The following is a 19,656-nucleotide window of genomic DNA, read 5'->3' as shown; positions in this document are numbered from 1 at the left end:
TGGCATTTTTGATCTTAATGCTCGTAAGGTGCATCCGTTTTCCTTCAGTTCATCAGATAAACGAGCCTGCACGGGCCTGGCTTCAACCCCGGACGCTCCGCTCTTTAGGCATGAACTAGGTGGCTTGCAGGCCCGGCGCTGCCTACGAGTGTTTGGACCTTGATGCAGCTGAGTTGTGAAACAAAGTTCTTGTTTTTTATCATTTACTCCCAGTTCCCACAGGCTGCTTTAACTCCTCCGTATACATAATTTATGTCTATTTCTATTGGTGGTAACACTTGGGAAGTAAAACATAAACAGCTTACTCTCTGTCCATCATTTTTTTTTTTTAAAGGCACTCTGATATAGGATTCAGGGATACCACAGGTGTCTTTAAAAGAAACGAAAATTTTATTTATTTGAGAGGCAGAGTTACAAAGAGAGAGAAAGGCAGAGAGAGAAAGGTCTTCCATCTGCTGGTTCACGCCCCAAATGGCTGCCACAGCCAGGGCTGGGCCAATCCAAAGCCAGGAACAAGAAGCTTCTTCTGGGTCTCACACATGAGTGCAGGGGCCCAAGGATGTGGGTCATCTTCCACTGCTCTCCCAGGCCACAGCAGAGAGCTGGATCAGAAGTGGAGCAGCCGGGACTCAAACCAGCGCCCACATGGGATGCCGGCACTGCAGGCAGCGGCTTTACCTTGGACCTGGCTGCTTGTGCCCCACCCCAAGCGAAGGAGGCCAGGGCCCAGGCCGAGTCTTACGGAGGGCAGGACAGGGGCTTCAGCTGGGTGAGACTGAAGCCAGGGCAGAGACAGGGACAGTGACAAAGGGGCCAGGCCTCCTGTGGGGCCTTGTCCTTGCTGGTGACGCTCACGAGGACTCGTCCCCGAGGTCCCATTTCTAAGGACCCAGCGAGGTTCCTGAGGGAGACACCCTGCGGCCGGGGAGGACTGAGGGCCCGCAGCCACTGCTGAGCGGTCAGCCTGGAGCCGGCACCAGGACCAGGAGACCTGGGGACCCCTCCCACCGCATCTGCCTTTTCAGACCCAGCGCCTGGCTCAGCCCCCACTCAGGCCCAGGGCGGGCTGGGGACGAGTTGCAAGCAGCAGAGGAGACGAGGTTGGGGTTCACCCGGGCAGGCTGCACCAGGGAAGGGCCCGCCTCACTCAGCAGGCAAAGCTCCTGCAGGATCGGCCTTGGCCGCCCGCACTGCGAAGGCACAGGCCCAGGTCGGGGCCTGGAGTGGGAGCGCATGGACCCCGAGGGTCTGGAGGCCTCAGCTAAGGCAGAGACTGGCGGGGGGGCGGGGGGGCAGAGGAGGTGTTCAGATAAGGGCCATGGCAGCCTGAGCCGTGAGCGGCCTAGCGGAAGTAGTTGGGGCAGTCGTGGGCAACCAGGTGCCAGGCTCGCTCGAAGGCCTCCACGACGGCCGGCTCCAGGGGCCCTTCCTCCACGGCTGCCAGGTTCTGCTCCAGCTGCGCCAGGCTGGACATGCCCAGGATGACCGCGTCCCCGTGGGCGCCCTGCAAGGGGGACACAGATGTCAGCTCAGTGCACACCGGGGCTGCCGTCACCCCCACGGCCCAACCAGCTGCCCGCCCCGCCGTGGGGTCCGGGTTTGGTCACTCCCTGTAGTGCCAGAAAGGACTCAAGGAGCCGGGGGGGGGGGGGGCGGCTGTGTCTTTGTGACTCTGTGGCTGTGTCCTTGCCCAGGTGCCACCCTGCTCGCCCAGAGCCCAGCTCTGCCACCCAGCAGCTGTGCAAACGTGGCTTGGTTCTTTCTTCTTTTTCTTCTTCTTCTTCTTCTTCTTTTTTTTTTTTTTTATTTGACAGAGTAATAGACAGTGGGAGAGAGAGACAGAGAGAAAGGTCTTTCCTCTGTTGGTACACTCCCCAAATGGCCGTCACAGCCGGCACTGGGCCAATCTAAAGCCAGGAGCCAGGTAGCTCCTCCTGGTTGCCCACACTGGTGCAGGGGCCCAAGCACTTGGGCCATCTTCCACTGACTTCCTGGGCCACAGCAGAGAGCTGGACTGGAAGAGGAGCAGCTGGGACTAGAACCGGTGCCCATATGGGATGCCGGTGCCGCAGGCAGAGGATCAACCAAGTGTGCCACGGTGCCGGCCCCGTGGCTTGGTTCTTTTTTTTTGACAGGCAGAGTGGACAGTGAGAGAGAGAGACAGAGAGAAAGGTCTTCCTTTGCCGTTGGTTCACCCTCCAATGGCCGCCGCAGCCAGCGCGCTGCGGCCGGCGCGCCCCGCTAATCCAATGGCAAGAGCCAGGTACTTCTCCTGGTCTCCCATGGGGTGCAGGGCCCAAGCTCTTGGGCCATCCTCCACTGCACTCCCTGGCCACAGCAGAGAGCTGGCCTGGAAGAGGGGCAACTGGGACAGAATCCGGCGACCCGACCGGGACTAGAACCCGGTGTGCCGGCGCCGCAAGGCGGAGGATTAGCCTAGTGAGCTGCGGCGCCGGCCGGCTTGGTTCTTTAACCTCTCTGATACTCACTCTTCTCTATTTTCAGAGTGCTTATGAGTGTGAAAAGTCATGAAAAGCCCCTACTATACATGGAGGTGAGGAAGGAGGTCATGGAAAAAGGAATTTGAAGATAAGTTTAGGGACCGGCAAATCACGGGTTAACACCCTGGCCTAAAGTGCCGGCATCCCATATGGGCACTGGTTCTAGTCCCTGCTGCTTCTCTTCCAGTCCAGCTCTCTGCTGTGGCCTGGGATAGTGGTGGAGATGGCCCAGGTCCTTGGGCCACTGTGCTCACGTGGGAGACCCGGAAGAAGCTCCTGGCTCCTGGCTTCGGATCGGCGCAGCTCCAGCCATTGTGGCCATCTGGGGAGTGGACCAGCGGATGGAAGACCTCTCTCTCTCTCTGTCTCTACCTTTCTCTGTAACTCTTTCAAATAAATAAAATAAATCTTTTAAAAAATAAAGCTTAATTGAAATCCACGCCTAGTTTTTCATAATGTGCATTGTCCATGAACTGCTGGAAGACTCCTGGTATTTATGTTTCAAAATGTTTGCACCTATGGCCGCTGGTTCAAGCCCCAGCTGCTTGACTTCTGATCCAGCTCTCTGTTATGGCCTGGGAAAGCAGTAGAAGACGACCCAAGTCCTTGTGCCCCTGCACCCACATGGGAAACCCAGAAGAAGCTCCTGGCTCCTGGCTTCAGATTGGCCCAGTTCTGATCATAGTGGCCATCTGGAGTGAACCAGCAGATGGAAGACCTCTCTCTTTCTTTCTCTTTCTCTCTCTCTGCCTCTTCTTCTCTCTCTGTGCAACTCTGACTTTCAAATAAATAAATAAATCTTTTAAAAAAATTTTACGCATCAAGTAGACTTATGTTTTAATTCCATTTTCCCAATTATTATTATTTGAGAAATCAAGAACCAGAGTGACAGACTGGCAGAGATGGCTCCCATCCAACGGTTCACTCCCCTAAGGCCCGCAACAGCCAGGAGGTGGGAACACAATCCAGGTCTCCCATGCGGGTGGCAGGGATCCAACTACCTCAGCCTTTGTCGCTGCCTCCCAGGGTCTGCCTTAGCAGGAACAGGGGTCAGGATCAGAGCTGGGAGGGTGCCCAGGTGCTCTGAAGGAGAACTCTGGCCCCTTAGTGGAAACTTCAGTGCCATTTCTCTCCACACATTTGGAAGCAGCCTCCTTGTGGCATGTCCTCTGAAAGTCCTAGGCTGATGGTGGAAAAATGGTTTCACCAGGAAGACTGGGGACAGCAGGAGAGAGAACCACAGCTCCCAGCAGAGGAGTGAGACTGATGGGTTTTGCAGTTAAAGCTGTGTTAACATTGTAATCCCTTTATTAGCTGTGTGCACTTGAGCTTCCGCATCCACAGCATTGGGAGATCATACTCATGAGGCCGAAGTCATAGCTAACTTAATGTTCATAAAAACTTTATTACAAACCTTGGCACCCACCCGGGAACAAAGAACATCTGAAAAAGACTTAAGATAGGGGCCGGAGCTGTGACTTTGTGGGGAAAGCCTCCACCTGCAGTGCCGGCAACCCATATGGGAACAGGTGTGAGCCCCGTCTGCTCCACTTCTGATCAAGCTCCTTGCTAATGTGCATGGACAGTAGCAGAAGGTCCAAGTGCTTTGGCCCCTGCACCCAAGTGGGAGGCATGGAAGATGCTCCAGGATCCTGGGTTTGGATCAACCCAGCTCCGGCCGTTGTGGCCATTTTGGGAGTGAACCTGTGGATAGAGACCTCTCCCTCTCTTTCTCTCTGTATTTGCCTCAACTCCCTGTAACTCTGCCTTTCAATCAATAAATACAGCTTTAAAACAAAACAAAACAAAACAACTTAAGATAACACAGTGGAAAACAAGAAATTTCACAAGAAGACAAACTCTAGCAGTCCCCTCTGGCCCCCTAGAGGAGCGGACGCTGGGGCCCAGGGCAGCGCGCTTACCTGCAGCTGGGAGTGGTGGTACATCCAGCGCAGGGCGGCCGAGGTCATGCTGGGGGCGCTGCTGCCATACGCAGCCTGCAGGGCCTTCTCCACCAGGGCGATGCCCTTGAAGTGCTCCTCCTTCCAGTAGCTGGGCGGGTGGGGACAGGCACAGAGGTCAGACCCACGGGGGTGGCACTGGGGGCCAGAGCCAGAGAGCCAGGTGGCCAGCAGTCCCGCCTACCCTGCTGCACAGAGGGGCGTGTCCCCTCCACATCAGCCTCCCCAGAGGCCCCGACGACATCTCTGCTCCTGAGAATCACGCACCTGCCCCCATCTGACCCAGGGCCACCATGGAGCAGAGACAGGGCCGGCCCAGGCTCCTGAGCCTCCAGCCCTGGTTCTGTCTTTCCTGCCCGGCAGGTGACTTCTCAGGGCAGAGCTAGGATGTGGAAGACCACGTGGGCCCAGGACCCCCACTCCTCACAGAGGCCCCAGAGCAGAGGAAACCCCACTGAGGCTGTGGCAGAAGTAACGCAGGCTGTAAGAGATTCCAACCCCACCCCCACCCCGAAGCAGCCTGGCAAATGTGCTTCTCCCCTCCAACATTCCAACAACTGCCCCTCTCCCAACCCCCACCACCCTGCACAAAGACAGCCCCAGCTCACCGATTCCTGTTGATCTCAGCCCACTTATTCCCAAAGAAGCGGCCCACCGGCTTTATTTCTGCATCCTGGTCCTCATACTTGTACCTGCCCGTCAGCAGGCCCCCTGCAGGAAAGCTGCTGTCAGACCCCTGGCCCAGAGCCCTCCCACAGGCGGCCAGACCCCTCTGGGCCCTGGACCACAGGTGGGGAGCCCCCCACAGGAGGGAGCAAGCTGCCTGCCCCTCCTCCCATGGCCCCCCTTGCTTCCCAGGCCCTGGCTGGGTGTCCCCCCCACCCCACCCCACCCCCGGGCAGGAGCAGCAGAGACAGAGCAGAGCCTGGGCTCCCACCCCAGGAGGGCTGTCCCCAGGGGGATGCATACCAGCCAAAGGGTTGTAGGCATAGAACCTCATCCCAAAGTGCCTGAGGCAGGGGAACAGCTCCTTCTCCACCTGGCGGGTGGTGGCGTTGTACATGCCCTGGGGGAGAGGCGCCAGCTGCAGGGGGGCCCACAGTACCCTGTGGGACCCTCCGTTCAGTCCTTATCATCCTAGCACATCAACCATCAGGGATGTGGCATATACTTACGGGGTGCTTATATCTAAGGAGAATTCCTTCATTCAACCACAGTGCTAGGCACCCTCTGGCTCAGTACCAGAGACCCCAGAGCCTAAAGACCATGTCCCTCCAATAATAACTTAGAGCAAGGCAGACAGTAAACAGGTGCAACCGTGGAAAGAGGCCATCCGTGTACAGTGGGAAGCTCTGGGCCCACGCCTGGCGCTCACCGCGTGGAGGACAATCATTTGTTGACTGAGGGAGGGGGAGGTCGGGGGGGGGGCTGAGAGCCATGGGGAAAGCTTCCCAGGGAGGAGCCACCTGGGTGAGACCTGAGCGCTCCTCCCAGGGAGGGGAGCACCGTGCCAGGCTGCAGTGGGAAGCCAAGCGGGGAAGGCAGGCACCTAGTGCACACCCGAGCTTGGGGGGAGCAGGTGCCTGGGCCCAGCTGAGGAGCTAGGACATGTGCCAGTGCCAGCGCCACCTGGGATCTGTTCATGGAGGGAGCTGTCTGTGGGAGCAGGGGCTGTCTGTGGGCATGGGATCCCAGGAGAGCAGAGCCCTGCAGCCCCGGTCCACAGCGCGGCCCTCACCTGGTACACGGTGGGCTGGATCCAGCCGTGGCTCCTGCACAGGGTGCAGATCTCGGCCACCTGCCAGGCGGCGTAGTTGGAGACGCCCAGCTCCACAAACTTGCCCTGCGGGAGAGGCTGTGGTCAGAACCAGTGCTGCCCAGGAGACCAGGAAGGGGCACATGGGCCGTGCCGTGCCTCCTGGTTGCTCCCTCTCCCGGTGGTTTCACGACGAGAAGAGGGGCAGAGTCCGTGTCTGGAGCTGTGGGCCGCCCTCACCTCCTGGTGCAGCTGGTGGCAGGCGCGCAGCGTCTCCTCCACGGGGGTGGTGTGGTCAGGCAAGTGTAGATAGAAGAGGTCCACGCGGGGGCACTGCAGCCGCTTCAGCGACGTCTCCAGCTGGGACCGGATGGTGTCGAGATTCAGCGTCCTCCCGTCCAGTGGAAGGGCCTTGGTGGCGATTTTCACTGTGAGGAAACACACATGAGGCTCAGGCCAGTTTCCCAAACATCGGACGGGGTGCAGTGGAACCATGGAGAGAGTCCTGCGGCACATCTCAGCTCTGCCTTCCCCAGCTCCAGGGCCTTGAACTTGTTTCTTATTCTCTCTGAGCCCCCATCCCCTCACCTGGAACGTAGACGTGGAAATGGCTCTGACTGTAGGGAGCTCTTGACTTTTTTTTTTTTTTTTAAGAATTATTTTATTTATTTTAAAGACAGAATTACAGAGAGAGGTAGAGAGAGAGATGGCCGCAACGGCTGGAGCTGCGTCGATCTGAAACCAGGAGCCAGGAGCTTCCTCCGGGTCTCCCACACGGGTACAGGGGCCCAAGCACTTGGGCCATCTTCTATTGCTTTCCCAGGCCATAGCAGAGGGGAGCTCTTGACTCTTTATCAGTACCCGGATGCTTCCTGGGGAGCATGGTGGGCCAGGGCCTGGCCGAGGGACTGCAGGAGGGACACTTGCCCTGTCTTTGAGGGCTCACAGTGCAAAGGTGGCCCCAGGGTCCGGGATGCAGGGAAGTCACAAGGGGCTGGAGGAACCGAGTGCACAGACCCCGAAGGCTGGCCTGGGAGCTCTGGAAGCTTTGCTTAGAATGCCATCCCATTCCAAAGGGAAGGCTGAGGCTGCCATCTGCTGAGTGGGGTGAGCTCAGTTGACAGCATGGGGTCAAGGGCGAAAGCCAGGGGCCATAATGCTGGGTGTGGGCGAGCTTTCGACAGGGAGAAAACCGGTTTGAATACTCATTTGGGACACTTCCATGTCACCCCTCCCCTTCCGGATCGGACTGTGAGCACTTTGACCCTGGGATCAGCAATGCAGAACGATTTGGATAAGGACACAAGCAAACAAAACAAAAAAATCCCACAAGGGTAACCTGAAATCCGATGACCCAGGGGCTAGAAGGGGGACGCTGGGGGTCCTTGCAGGGCTGCATTTGTCTTATCTGTGACTCAGGGGTGGGACTCCACCAGGCAAAGCCTCCGCATCCTGCCAACGCATAGCACCGCCACAGCTGACACTCCGGAGGTCCCTCTGTGCCGGCCAGGCAGGGTCAGCACCTCCACAGTCTCTGATCCAGGAGGAGTGCCCCAGCCCCCCCAAGTGGCTTGTGACTCTCCAGCACATGGCAAAACCTCAGTGCCTTTGCACACCCAGAGCCACTGCCTGGATGTCCCCGTTCCCTCTTACTCCTGGGTAAGCTTCTGCCCCCTCTTTAAGGACACCGTTCCCTTGTCTGACCACAGCCTTCTGCACTCCCCTGGGGAAAGGCTCCCTCCTGGGCACCTGGATCTGGGCTTGCAGGACGGTGGACTTGGCTCCTGCAGCCTGCGGACGCTGTTTGCTCCCCACTGCTCAGGGGCCACCATGGCTCTCACGCTGGAGGCGCTGCCCGTCCAACAGGGCACTGGAACAAAGTCGAGGGTCTGGGCGAGGCTGGCCTGGGCCACGGAAGAAGATCTCCCCCAGACTCCCCCGTCTGATGGGGGCTGTGCAAACCGGAGCCGGGACGGGAAGGGCAGGGTCAGGGGCATCTGCGGGTCTGGGGCCAGCGTCCAGCGTTTTCAGTGCCCCTACGAAGGGGGCCTGGCCTAGGGGCTCCAGGACAGACCAGGGTTGGATTGAAGCTGGCAGGTGGGTCCTGGGCAGTTTTCCCGCAGGGGAAAAGGGAGGCAGGGAGCAAGGACTCAATACCGTCTAGGGACCCGGGACGGGATGAGCGCGGGCGCCCCAGCGCTGCTGATGTGGGCCGGGTCGGCGCCCCACGCGGCGGGAACGGCGGCTCTCGGGGGGACGTCAGGGGCAGCCCTTACCTTTGCAGTCGCCGCCGCCCAGCCCGAGCCCCAGGCCGCCCAGGATGGTCTCGGACTGGCCGTCCGCGTAGACGAAGGCCGTGTCTATCTCGTTGTGGCCGCGCTCCAGGAAGGCGCGCACCGACGCGGCGCTGGCGGGGGCGTCCATGCGGCTCCCCATCTGCATGGCGCCCAGCACGGTGGCCGGCCGGCGCTGCTTCACCGGACAGGACATGCTGGCGGCGGCGGCGGCTGAGGACTGAGATCGCTCTGGCGCAGCTCACAGCGGGCGGCGGCCAGAGGCTCGGACACTTGTGGTGCCCAGTTTGCGGAGGGAGCAGCGGGCAGAAGAGGGCGGAGCGAGGGGCGGGGTCAGAGCGGAGAGCCGGGGTAGGGGGCGTGGCGAGAGCGCGGTGAAGCGGGCGGGGGCGTGGCGAGCTCGCGGCTGGAGAGGGCGTGGTAGGGGGCGTGGCGAGAGCGCGGTGAGGGGGCGGAGGCGTGGGGAGCGGGCGGAGAAGCGGGCGGGGTCGGGGGCTTGGCGAGGGCGCGGAGAATCAGGCGGGGCCGCGGCGAGCTCGGGCTGATGGTGGCGGGGTCGGAGGCGTGGTGAGAGTCCGGTGTAGAGGGCGGGGCCGTGGCGCTTGGCAGGTGGAGGGTGCGGGGTCGGAGGCGTGGCTAGAGCTCGGAGAAGCGGGCGGGGCCGTAGCGAACTCGCGGCTGATGGTGGCGGGGTCGGAGGCGTGGTGAGAGTCCGGTGTAGAGGGCGGGGCCGTGGCGCTTGGCGTGTGGAGGGGGCGGGGTCGGAGGCGTGGTGAGGGCGCGGTGAAGGGGCGGAGGCGCGGCGAGAGGGTGGAGAATCGGGCGGGGCGTGGCGAGCTCGCGGCTGGAGGGGGCGAGGGCGGGGGCGTGGCGAGAGCATGGTGAAGTGGGGGGGGGTCGGAGGCGAGGCGAGAGCTCGATGAAGTGGGCGTGGCGGAGGCGTGGCGAGAGGGTGGAGAATCGGGCGGGGCGTGGCGAGCTCGCGGCTGGAGGGGGCGGGGGCGGGGGCGTGGCGAGAGCTCGATGAAGTGGGCGTGGCGGGGGCGTGGCGAGAGGGTGGAGACTGGGGCGGGGCGTGACGAGCTTGCGGCTGGAGGGGGCGGGGGCGTGGCCAGAGCTCGATGAAGTGGGCGGGGGCGGGGGCGTGGCGAGTGAGTAAAAATACACTTTTAAGAAACCTGTAGATTCAAAGTGTAATCACAAGAGAAATGAGGACGTATTTTGAGCCGAATTAAAATGAAAACATGACAATTCGCATTTAGTGAGATGCAGCTACGAAAGTATTGAGGGAAATTTACTTCAATACTTAGTGAACATACCTGAAATCAGGGCTCCAAATTTCCGGGTTTTTTTTCAGACTTCCATTTTAAGAAATCAGGAAGCTGGGTCAGCTCTGTGGCATAGTGGCGGCTAAAGCCCCTGCCTCCGGCACCAGCATCCCACGTGAGCTCAGGTTCGAGTCCCGGCTGCTCTACTTCCGGATCCAGCTTCCTGTTAATGCGCCCGGGGAAAGCAGAGGAGGATGGCCCAAGTGCTTGGGCTCCTGCACGTTTGTGGATGAAGCTCCTGGCTCCTGGCTTCAGATCAGCCCAGCAGCCATTTGGGGAGTGAACCAGCAGATGTTAGATCTCTCTCTCTCTCTAACTCTGCCTTTCAAATAAATAATTTATTTTAAAAAATAAAAACAATTTAAAAGGACCTGCATTATGCATTTTGTAAATGGATAACTTGATTCAGAAAGGGACAAGATGGGGCCGGTGCTGTGGCGTAGTAGGCTAGGCCTCTGCCTACAGTGCCAGCATCCCATATGGACGCCAGTTGGAGTCCTGGCTGCTCCTCTTCTGATCCAGTTCTCTGCTACGGCCTGAGAAAGCAGGGGACAATGGACCAAGTGCTCGGGCCGCTGCCACCTACTTGGGAGACCGGGAAGAAGCTCCTGGCTCCTGGCTTTGGTTGGGCGCAGCTCCAGCCATTGCAGCGGTTTGGGGAGTGAACCAGTGGATGGAAGATCTCTGTCTCTGCCTCTCTCTGTCTATAACTCTGCTTCTCAAATAAATAAACCTCTTTTAAAAGGGGGGGGGGGCAAGACAGGAGGGCATCTGCTGAGTGGCTCAGCTGCTGCGTGGGATGCCTGCATCTTGCACCAGAGCCTGGGCTCCTGTTCCGCTGCTCCAGCCTCCATTCAAGCTTCCTGGTAATGCACACCCCCTCGGGGGGCAGCAGGTAATGGGTTAACAACTTGGGTTCCTCCACCCTCGTGGGAAGCCGGGACTGAGTTCTTGGCTTCCAGATGTGGCCTGGCCCAGCCCTGGCTCTTGTGGGCAACTGGGGGTGAAATAGTTAGAAACCTCTGTCTGTGGGCCTCTCCGCTTTTCAAGCGAATAATAATTTCACAAATAACACTAAAGGAAAACAATATGACATTGAAGACAAAACCTGAAGCAGCAAACAGTCCACACCAATTTTCAAAGAAAAATGTAATCTCGTTGACATCCTGGTTGGAGAGGACTTGTGATCGACAGCAGAAGCACAGCCCAGCAGGTTATACGGCTCCGGACAACCACTGTAACGGCGAGCACGTTTCTGCTCAGTGGGCGCCCGAACTGGTGCAGCCAGGTCAGCGGCAGAGAAAGGCGGAGCTGCCACTGGAACTGTGGCACAGGGGAGCAGGGAGCCCCTCCAGGGACTGTCCCCAGAGGTGAAACCTGGCTTTGCCAGTGCAGCCCTGAAGACAAAGCACAACAAAGCAATGGCCACCAACAGCTGGAAGTGGCCCAAAGCAAAAACCAGGGGCCCGGCTCTGCGGTGCGGCGGCGTGAGCGGCCACTCATGACAGCAGCGTCTCCTATCAAGTGCTGGTTTAAGTCCCGGCTGCTGTTTTCCCTCCAGCCTCCTGCTGATGCACCTGGGAAGGCAGTAGATGGTCCAAGTGCTTGGGCCCCTGCACCCCCGAGGGAGACCCGGATGCACTCCCTGGCTACCGGCTTCAGCCTCACCTTGACTTGGCTGTAGTGGCCGTTTGAAGAATGAACCAGCAGGTGGACGATGTCTCTGTCTCTCCCATGTTCTTGCTGATGCTCTTTCAAATAAATAAATAAAAAAACAGGCAAAAGCAAAAGCTGGCCAACCAAGAGTGGCCACAGTTTTGTAGGAGGCTGAAGGCATTTTGTTTGTTGACATTCTGGAAGACCAAAGAATGATAACAACTGATCATGAGCACGTTTGAGAGTTGCACAAAGCTTTAATAGAAAAACACCCAAGAAAGCCACTCGAGCCCTTCCCAACCATAATGATGCTGCTCACTCCTGTCATCAAACAGGCCAATTTTAAAAAATATATTTATTTGAAAGTCAGAGCTACAGAGGAGAGGCACACACACACACACACACACAGAGAGAGAGAGAGAGAGAGAGAGGTCTTCCATCCTGGTTCACTCCCCAAATGGCTGCAGGGGGCCGGGCTGGGCCAGGCTGAAGCTTGAAACCAGGAGCTTCCTCCAGGTCTCCCATGTGGGTGCAGGGGCCAAGCACTTGGGCCATTCTCCACTGCCTTCCCAGGCCACAGCAGAGAGCTAAATCAGAAGTGGAGCAGCTGGGACTCGAACCAGCACCCATATGGGATGCCGGCACTGCAGGCGGCAGCTTTACCCACTATGTCACAGCGCCGGCCCCAAACAAGGGCAACTCTGTGAGAATTTCTGCAGGAGGTCACTAGGCAGCCACCTCGCAGTGTTGATGAGGCAGCTGCTGACTTCTTGTTTTCTGATCTTTTTTAAATTTTTTTATTTTTTATTTTTTGACAGGCAGAGTGGACAGTGAGAGAGAGAGAGAGAGAGAGAGAGAGAGAGAGAGAAAGGTCTTCCTTTTGCCATTGGTTCACCCTCCAATGGCTGCTGCGGCCAGTGCACCGCGCTGATCCGAAGGCAGGAGCTGGGTGCTTCTCCTGGTCTCCCATGGGGTGCAGGGCCCAAGCACCTGGGCCATCCTCCACTGTACTCCCGGGCCACAGCAGAGAGCTGGCCTGGAAGAGGGGCAACCAGGACAGGATCCGGCGCCCTGACCAGGACTAGAACCCGGTGTGCCGGCGCCGCAAGGCGGAGGATTAGCCTAGTGAGCCGCAGCGATGGCATTTTTGATCTTAATGCTCGTAAGGTGCATCCGTTTTCCTTCAGTTCATCAGATAAACGAGCCTGCTCGGTCCTGGCTACGACCGTGGCCTGCACGGGCCTGGCTTCAACCCCGGACGCTCCGCTCTTTAGGCATGAACTAGGTGGCTTGCAGGCCCGGCGCTGCCTACGAGTGTTTGGACCTTGATGCAGCTGAGTTGTGAAACAAAGTTCTTGTTTTTTATCATTTACTCCCAGTTCCCACAGGCTGCTTTAACTCCTCCGTATACATAATTTATGGCTATTTCTATTGGTGGTAACACTTGGGAAGTAAAACATAAACAGCTTACTCTCTGTCCATCATTTTTTTTTTTAAAGCCACTCTGATATAGGATTCAGGGATACCACAGGTGTCTTTAAAAGAAACGAAAATTTTATTTGTTTGAGAGGCAGAGTTACAAAGAGAGAGAAAGGCAGAGAGAGAAAGGTCTTCCATCTGCTGGTTCACGCCCCAAATGGCTGCCACAGCCAGGGCTGGGCCAATCCAAAGCCAGGAACAAGAAGCTTCTTCTGGGTCTCACACATGAGTGCAGGGGCCCAAGGATGTGGGTCATCTTCCACTGCTCTCCCAGGCCACAGCAGAGAGCTGGATCAGAAGTGGAGCAGCCGGGACTCAAACCAGCGCCCACATGGGATGCTGGCACTGCAGGCAGCGGCTTTACCTTGGACCTGGCTGCTTGTGCCCCACCCCAAGCGAAGGAGGCCAGGGCCCAGGCCGAGTCTTACGGAGGGCAGGACAGGGGCTTCAGCTGGGTGAGAGTGAAGCCAGGGCCGAGACAGGGACAGTGACAAAGGGGCCAGGCCTCCTGAGGGGCCTTGTCCTTGCTGGTGACGCTCATGGGGACTCGTCCCCGAGGTCCCATTTCTAAGGACCCAGCGAGGCTCCTGAGGGAGACACCCTGCGGCCGGGGAGGACTGAGGGCCCGCAGCCACTGCTGAGCGGTCAGCCTGGAGCCGGCACCAGGACCAGGAGACCTGGGGACCCCTCCCACCGTGTCTGCCCTTTCAGACCCAGCGCCTGGCTCAGCCCCCGCTCAGGCCCAGGGCGGGCTGCGGGATGAGTTGCAAGCAGCAGAGGAGACGAGGTTGGGGTTCACCCGGGCAGGCTGCACCAGGGAAGGGCCCGCCTCACTCAGCAGGCAAAGCTCCTGCAGGATCGGCCTTGGCCGCCCGCACTGCGAAGGCACAGGCCCAGGCGGGGGCCTGGAGAGGGAGTGCATGGACCCCGAGGGTCTGGAGGCCTCAGCTAAGGCAGAGACTGGCGGGGGGCGGAGAAGGCGTTCAGATAAGGGCCATGGCAGCTGAGCCGGGAGCAGCCTAGCGGAAGTAGTTGGGGCAGTCGTGGGCAACCAGGTGCCAGGCTCGCTCGAAGGCCTCCACGACGGCCGGCTCCAGGGGCCCTTCCTCCACGGCTGCCAGGTTCTGCTCCAGCTGCGCCAGGCTGGACATGCCCAGGATGACCGCGTCCCCGTGGGCGCCCTGCAAGGGGGACACAGACGTCAGCTCAGTGCACACCGGGGCTGCCGTCACCCCCACGGCCCAGCCAGCTGCCCGCCCCGCCGTGGGGTCCGGGTTTGGTCACTCCCTGTAGTGCCAGAAAGGACTCAAGGAGCCGGGGGCGGCTGTGTCTTTGTGACTCTGTGGCTGTGTCCTTGCCCGGGTGCCACCCTGCTCGCCCAGAGCCCAGCTCTGCCACCCAGCAGCTGTGCAAACGTGGCTTGGTTCTTTAACCTCCCCTGGACTCCCTCTTCTCTATTTTCAGAGTGTTATGGGCGTGAAAAGTCAGGCAAAGCTCTCGGCTTCCATACGGAGCCCCATTGTACATGAGGGCGCTGCAGGGAGGTCATGGAACAGGGTTGGAAGAAAAGTCTATCTGGTACAGAACAATTCTGAGTTCCATGCATAGAAGTTTTATGGAACACATGTTGGAGAGTCTTATTATGCACAGCTTTAAATAATTTTTGCACCATATAAACTTATCTTCTCAGTCCATTTTCTATGAATTTTTTAAATTGTTATCTGAGAAACAGAGAGGCTTTCCACAGGGTGGCTCATTCTCCAGACGCTACAGTAGGAAGGGCTGGGCTGGGGCCGGATCCAGGAGGAGGGAACTCAACCCAGGTCTGCTTCGTGGGTGGCAGGGAGCCAATGGCCAGAGCTACCCTAGCTACTTCCAAGGTGTGCGTGGGTGGGAAGCCAGTTGAGGACCCCGTGCTGGGACAGAACCCCCCCCCCCCCAGCCCTCGGCTGTGAATGAGCTTCTCAACCCGCTAAACTGGACACCTGCTCCTCCATGTGTATATGGAAGTACCCTCATGTGTGGCAGGTACTTTGTGACAGTCCAAGCCAGATGCTGGAGACGGGTTTAACCAGGACGACCAGGGACTCTGAGACACAGAAATCTCAGCTCCCAGCAAGGACCCTAATGGATTACATAGTTAAATGCATGGCAAATTCCTCATCAACGAAACTGGGACAGCCATTCTTCCTAAAAACTAGGTAATTACTGCATCCATGTCTGCAAAAGCCTTATTCCAACACCTGGCACTTAGATGGGAAAAAATAACAAGGGAAAGGGTACCCACGAGAGCTAGAAGAAAGTGTAGTTTCAGATGAAGCCATCCCCTAGAGGAGCGGACGCTGGGGCCCAGGGCAGCGCGCTTACCTGCAGCTGGGAGTGGTGGTACATCCAGCGCAGGGCGGCCGAGGTCATGCTGGGGGCGCTGCTGCCATACGCAGCCTGCAGGGCCTTCTCCACCAGGGCGATGCCCTTGAAGTGCTCCTCCTTCCAGTAGCTGGGCGGGTGGGGACAGGCACAGGGGTCAGACCCACGGGGGTGGCACTGGGGGCCAGGGCCAGAGAGCCAGGCGGCCAGCAGTCCCCGCCCACCCTGCTGCACAGAGGGGCGTGTCCCCTCCACATCAGCCTCCCCAGAGGCCCCGACGACATCTCTGCTCCTGAGAATCACGCACCTGCCCCCATCTGACCCAGGGCCACCATGGAGCAGAGACAGGGCCGGCCCAGGCTCCTGAGCCTCCAGCCCTGGTTCTGTCTTTCCTGCCCGGCAGGTGACTTCTCAGGGCAGAGCTATGACGTGGAAGACCACGTGGGCCCAGGACCCCCACTCCTCACAGAGGCCCCAGAGCAGAGGAAACCCCACCTGCTATTATTGGAGTAATCAAGATGCAGGTGCAGGAGGTAAGGGAGCCCTGGGACAGCTAGGCACCCCCACCCCCCCGTGCACAGAGACAGCCCCAGCTCACCGATTCCTGTACGTCTCTGCCCAGTTATTCCCAAAGAAGCGGCCCTCTGGCTTTTTTGCATCCTGGTCCTCATACTTGTACCTGCCCGTCAGCAGGCCCCCTATAGAAAGGCTGCTGTCAGACCCCTGGCCCAGAGTCTTCCCAGAGGCTGCCAGACCCCTCAGGGCTCTGGACCGCAGGTGGGGAGCCCCAGGGTTGGAGGAAGGCCACAGAGCTGCCTGCCCCCTCCTCCTATGGCCCCCCTTGCTTCCCAGGCCCTGGCTGGGTGTCCCCCGGGCAGGAGCAGCCGAGACAGAGCAGGGCCTGGGCTCCCACCCCAAGAGGCCTGTCCCCAGGGGGACTCATACCAGCCAAAGGGTTGTAGGCGTAGAACCTCATCCCAAAGTGCCTGAGGCAGGGGAACAGCTCCTTCTCCACCTGGCGGGTGGTGGCGTTGTACATGCCCTGGGGGAGAGGCGCAGGCTGCAGGGGGGCACCCGGGCAAGGGATGCGACCTCTGCCTCTTTTCAGACTCTCAGCCCAGGACTCAGCAGTATCTCCAGCCTCTCCGGTGGTAGCAGCAGGTAGGGATACAGTGTTGGGCCCATGAGGGTACCCAGGCCGGACCACCATTCCAGAAACCTCTGTGGGCACCCACCAGGTGCTGGACACTGGATTTGCAACCAGGAGAAGGATGGCAAGTTCTCTGTCTCTATGAGATGTTACAGTTTAAAAAACTGACAAGATGATGGAATATTGCAATCAAATAGGTTGTGGATCAGCGCAGGTGCTCAAACGTTCTCACTGGGGGGAATCAGATGAGGTTCGGAAGTGGAGGCTCCTGGGGGCCGGGGGCAGACTGCTCCAGGAAGGACCACATCATGTGAGCCCTCAGCACTGTGCCCAGGGTGGGTGGAGACACATGGCTCAGGCCGAAGGGCAAAGCCACATGGGGGAGGAGCAGTCAGGTGCCATCTGGGCAGGCAGGGAACCAGGCGAGGAGCCGGGCTGGCATCCTTCGGCTTGCACAGGAGATGGGAGCACCAGGGCGATGAGAACCCAGGCTCCGTGCGCGGCCCTCACCTGGTACACGGTGGGCTGGATCCAGCCGTGGTTCTTGCACAGGGTGTAGATTTCGGCCACCTGCCAGGCGGCGTAGTTGGAGAGACCCAGCTCCACAAACTTGCCCTGCGGGAAGAGGCTGTGGTCAGAACCAGTGCTGCCCAGGAGACCAGGAAGGGGCACACGGGCCGTGCCGTGCCTCCTGGTTGCTCCCTCTCCCGGTGGTTTCACGAGGAGAAGAGGGGCAGAGTCCGTGTCTGGAGTTGGGGCCACCCTCACCTCCTGGTGCAGCTGGTGGCAGGCGCGCAGCGTCTCCTCCACGGGGGTGCCGTGGTCGGGCGCGTGCAGATAGAAGAGGTCCACGCGGGGGCACTGCAGCCGCTTCAGCGACGTCTCCAGCTGGGACCGGACGCTGTCGGGCTTCAGCGATTTCCCATCCCAGGGGTTGGCTTTGGTGGCGATTTTCACTTGGAGGAAGAACAGAAAACAGACTTAGAAGAGCTGCTCCCACCCCACGTCACCTGGGTGAACCACCATGAACCCTGAGCCTCTCAATTCCCTGTTTGTAAGATGCTCTCTCACAGAGGGGTCACAGGATTCAATAACGTCTGAAGTCAGCTTTCAGTGTTTGCTTCTGTGACAGTCACTGTCAAGGTCACCAGACTGCTGGCTAGGCCAGGCCTTGTAATACAGACCGAGGGTGCAGAGATGCCATGGATACAGAGATCTGAGGGTTCCCAGGGCCCCCGATCCGGAGGGGCAGGTGCTGAAGCAGCCCAGCGGCCAGGCCCAGCCTGTGAGTCCGGGGCCGTTTCTCTGGGGAGGCTCCCCAGGCTGAGTTCCCAGCCTACAAGGAAGGGTGGGAGGTGCATTGCCCTGTGTGGGACACGTGCAAAGCCAGAGACAGACACAGCTGGGAGGCTCCCGTTCTGCGTTCCAACGGCATGAATTCCAGGGCAGAGCGTGGTGGAACGTGACCGAGGAGGGGGCGCAGACTCGACCCCCACGGGTTCTCCATCTGGATGTCTTGCACAGGGCTGTCACGGGTCCACGGTCAGCTACACTCAGTCCGGCTGCGGTGTGGGGCAGACTCAAGCGGGCAGCCCTGGAAACATTTAGGGCAGAAACCCAGCCTTTGGAAAGGGGCCCCGGCAGCCCTGAGTCTGAGGGTGGGGCAAGGAGAGCCCCGCCTCCCCGCCAGACTCACTGATGGGTGCCCACACAGCACATCCGCTGTGTTCTGCCACCCAAGCAGCTTGGAAGTGAGTTAATTTAACACAGTTCCTGCCCCCGAGAAGAATGCCAGCAACAAAGCCAACCCTGCAGGCCAGAGGGGTGCAAGTTCCATGCTCCCCCTCCCCCACACCCCCGTGCACTCATCCTGCGTGTGAACTTTGCCGCGGGTCTGATCTGAGGACTTTGGCCCAGCCTGGCCCTGGCCTCGAAGAAAGAAGCAGGGAAAGACCAGAAAAGAAAAACCAATTCAGACACGCAATCTTCAGTCTCAGGGAGAGGCCAGGTGAACCGGACAGAGCGTGGACCAGGGAGGCAGGGGCCCACCCGTGCCTGCAGCCGTGCACCTGGGCAGAGCTCCTCACTGGACTGGACGGGAGGGAGGACAGGGTGTGCCCTAAGGCGCTGCCAATGGCACCAGGCTCTGGCCACCGCGTTCCCCTCCCGGGCTGTGCGGGGTCACTGGCTGTCCTCACACCTCACTCTGCTCGTCCAAGCTGAGTTCCTGCGCGGCCACTGAACTTCCACCTCTAGCCCCCCCTTTCCCAGGTGCTCCTGCAGGAAGCTACTATCAGCGCCGGGTGCCCTGCGCCACCCCCAGGCCCCCCAGTGTGCTCCCGGGGGGCCTCTGAGCTCCCTGGAGTGGTCAGCCACTCTCTGGTCTACAGCCCCAGGACAGAAGGGACAGAAAGGCCTCTCCCCCCTCTCCCCACCCCCACCCTAATGCTCCTATTCCCCCAGGGCAACCCTGCAGTTGCCAAAGATTCTGCCAACTGAGGGGACCGTCTAGGGCGGGAAAAGCCTGCTTGGGGAGCAAGGAGATGGAGCCCGGGGTGGGGGCTGGCTATGGGCGCCCGGCAGGGTTGGAGGCTCCGAGTGCGCCCCCGGAAGGTGGGAGATGCGGAGAAGAGTCCGGGCCAGCCCAGGTGTCCGGGGCGGGACGTGCCTGCCGAGCCCGGGGTTCCTAGAGATGCGGGGTGAGTGGGTGGGTGGGGGCAGGTGGCGTGCACTCTGGGTCCGCGTCCTGCTGGGCGGAATCAGCTCTGCCCGGCGCAGGGGTCATCGGGTACCACCGTTACCTCTGCAGCCGCTGCCGCCCAGCCCGAGCCCCAGGCCGCCCAGGATGCTCTCAGACTGGCCGTCGCCGTACATGAAGGCCGTGTCCAGCTCGCTGTTGCCACGCTCCACGAAGGCGCTCACGGCAGCGGCGCTGGCGGGGGCGTCCATGCGGCGACCCATCTCCATGGTGCCCAGCACCGTGGCGGGCCGAGCCCGGGCTCCCGAAGCTGCCTGCAGCGGTCGGGACATGGCTGCAGTGCAAGGATCCAGCGCCCCAGAGCCTCGAGCGCAGGTGACCGCGGCGCGGGCCACGGCGCGAGACCCTGCACGCAGCATGGGGACTGCGCTTGCGCAGGGGGCGTCTCGGGTCCCGCCCACACCGC

General features: G+C 59.8%; 2 protein-coding genes across 2 annotated transcripts; both read right to left on the bottom strand.

Annotated features, from left to right (window-relative positions):
• Window positions 1-367: 367 nt before the first annotated feature.
• Window positions 368-8,820, bottom strand: LOC138843093 (aflatoxin B1 aldehyde reductase member 3-like). Its single transcript, XM_070079212.1, has 7 exons — window positions 8,495-8,820; window positions 6,459-6,646; window positions 6,201-6,305; window positions 5,432-5,528; window positions 5,071-5,173; window positions 4,424-4,553; window positions 368-1,504 (listed from the first exon to the last, which is right to left on the bottom strand). Exons 1-7 carry the CDS (start codon window positions 8,706-8,708, stop codon window positions 1,343-1,345), a joined length of 999 nt encoding a protein of 332 aa, XP_069935313.1. The 5' UTR covers window positions 8,709-8,820; the 3' UTR covers window positions 368-1,342.
• Window positions 8,821-13,028: 4,208 nt separating this feature from the next.
• Window positions 13,029-19,647, bottom strand: LOC100352937 (aflatoxin B1 aldehyde reductase member 4). The gene is made up of 7 exons (XM_017346514.3): window positions 19,294-19,647; window positions 17,261-17,448; window positions 17,003-17,107; window positions 16,288-16,384; window positions 15,941-16,040; window positions 15,343-15,472; window positions 13,029-14,156 (listed from the first exon to the last, which is right to left on the bottom strand). Exons 1-7 carry the CDS (start codon window positions 19,607-19,609, stop codon window positions 13,995-13,997), a joined length of 1,098 nt encoding a protein of 365 aa, XP_017202003.3. The 5' UTR covers window positions 19,610-19,647; the 3' UTR covers window positions 13,029-13,994.
• Between the last annotated feature and the right edge of the window lie 9 nt (window positions 19,648-19,656).

Source organism: Oryctolagus cuniculus, chromosome 7 (assembly GCF_964237555.1).
Source record: "Oryctolagus cuniculus chromosome 7, mOryCun1.1, whole genome shotgun sequence".
In the NCBI taxonomy this organism is placed as follows: domain Eukaryota; kingdom Metazoa; phylum Chordata; class Mammalia; order Lagomorpha; family Leporidae; genus Oryctolagus; species Oryctolagus cuniculus.
Note: the sequence above shows the minus strand (reverse complement) of the source record. Positions and strands in the feature narration are given on the sequence as shown.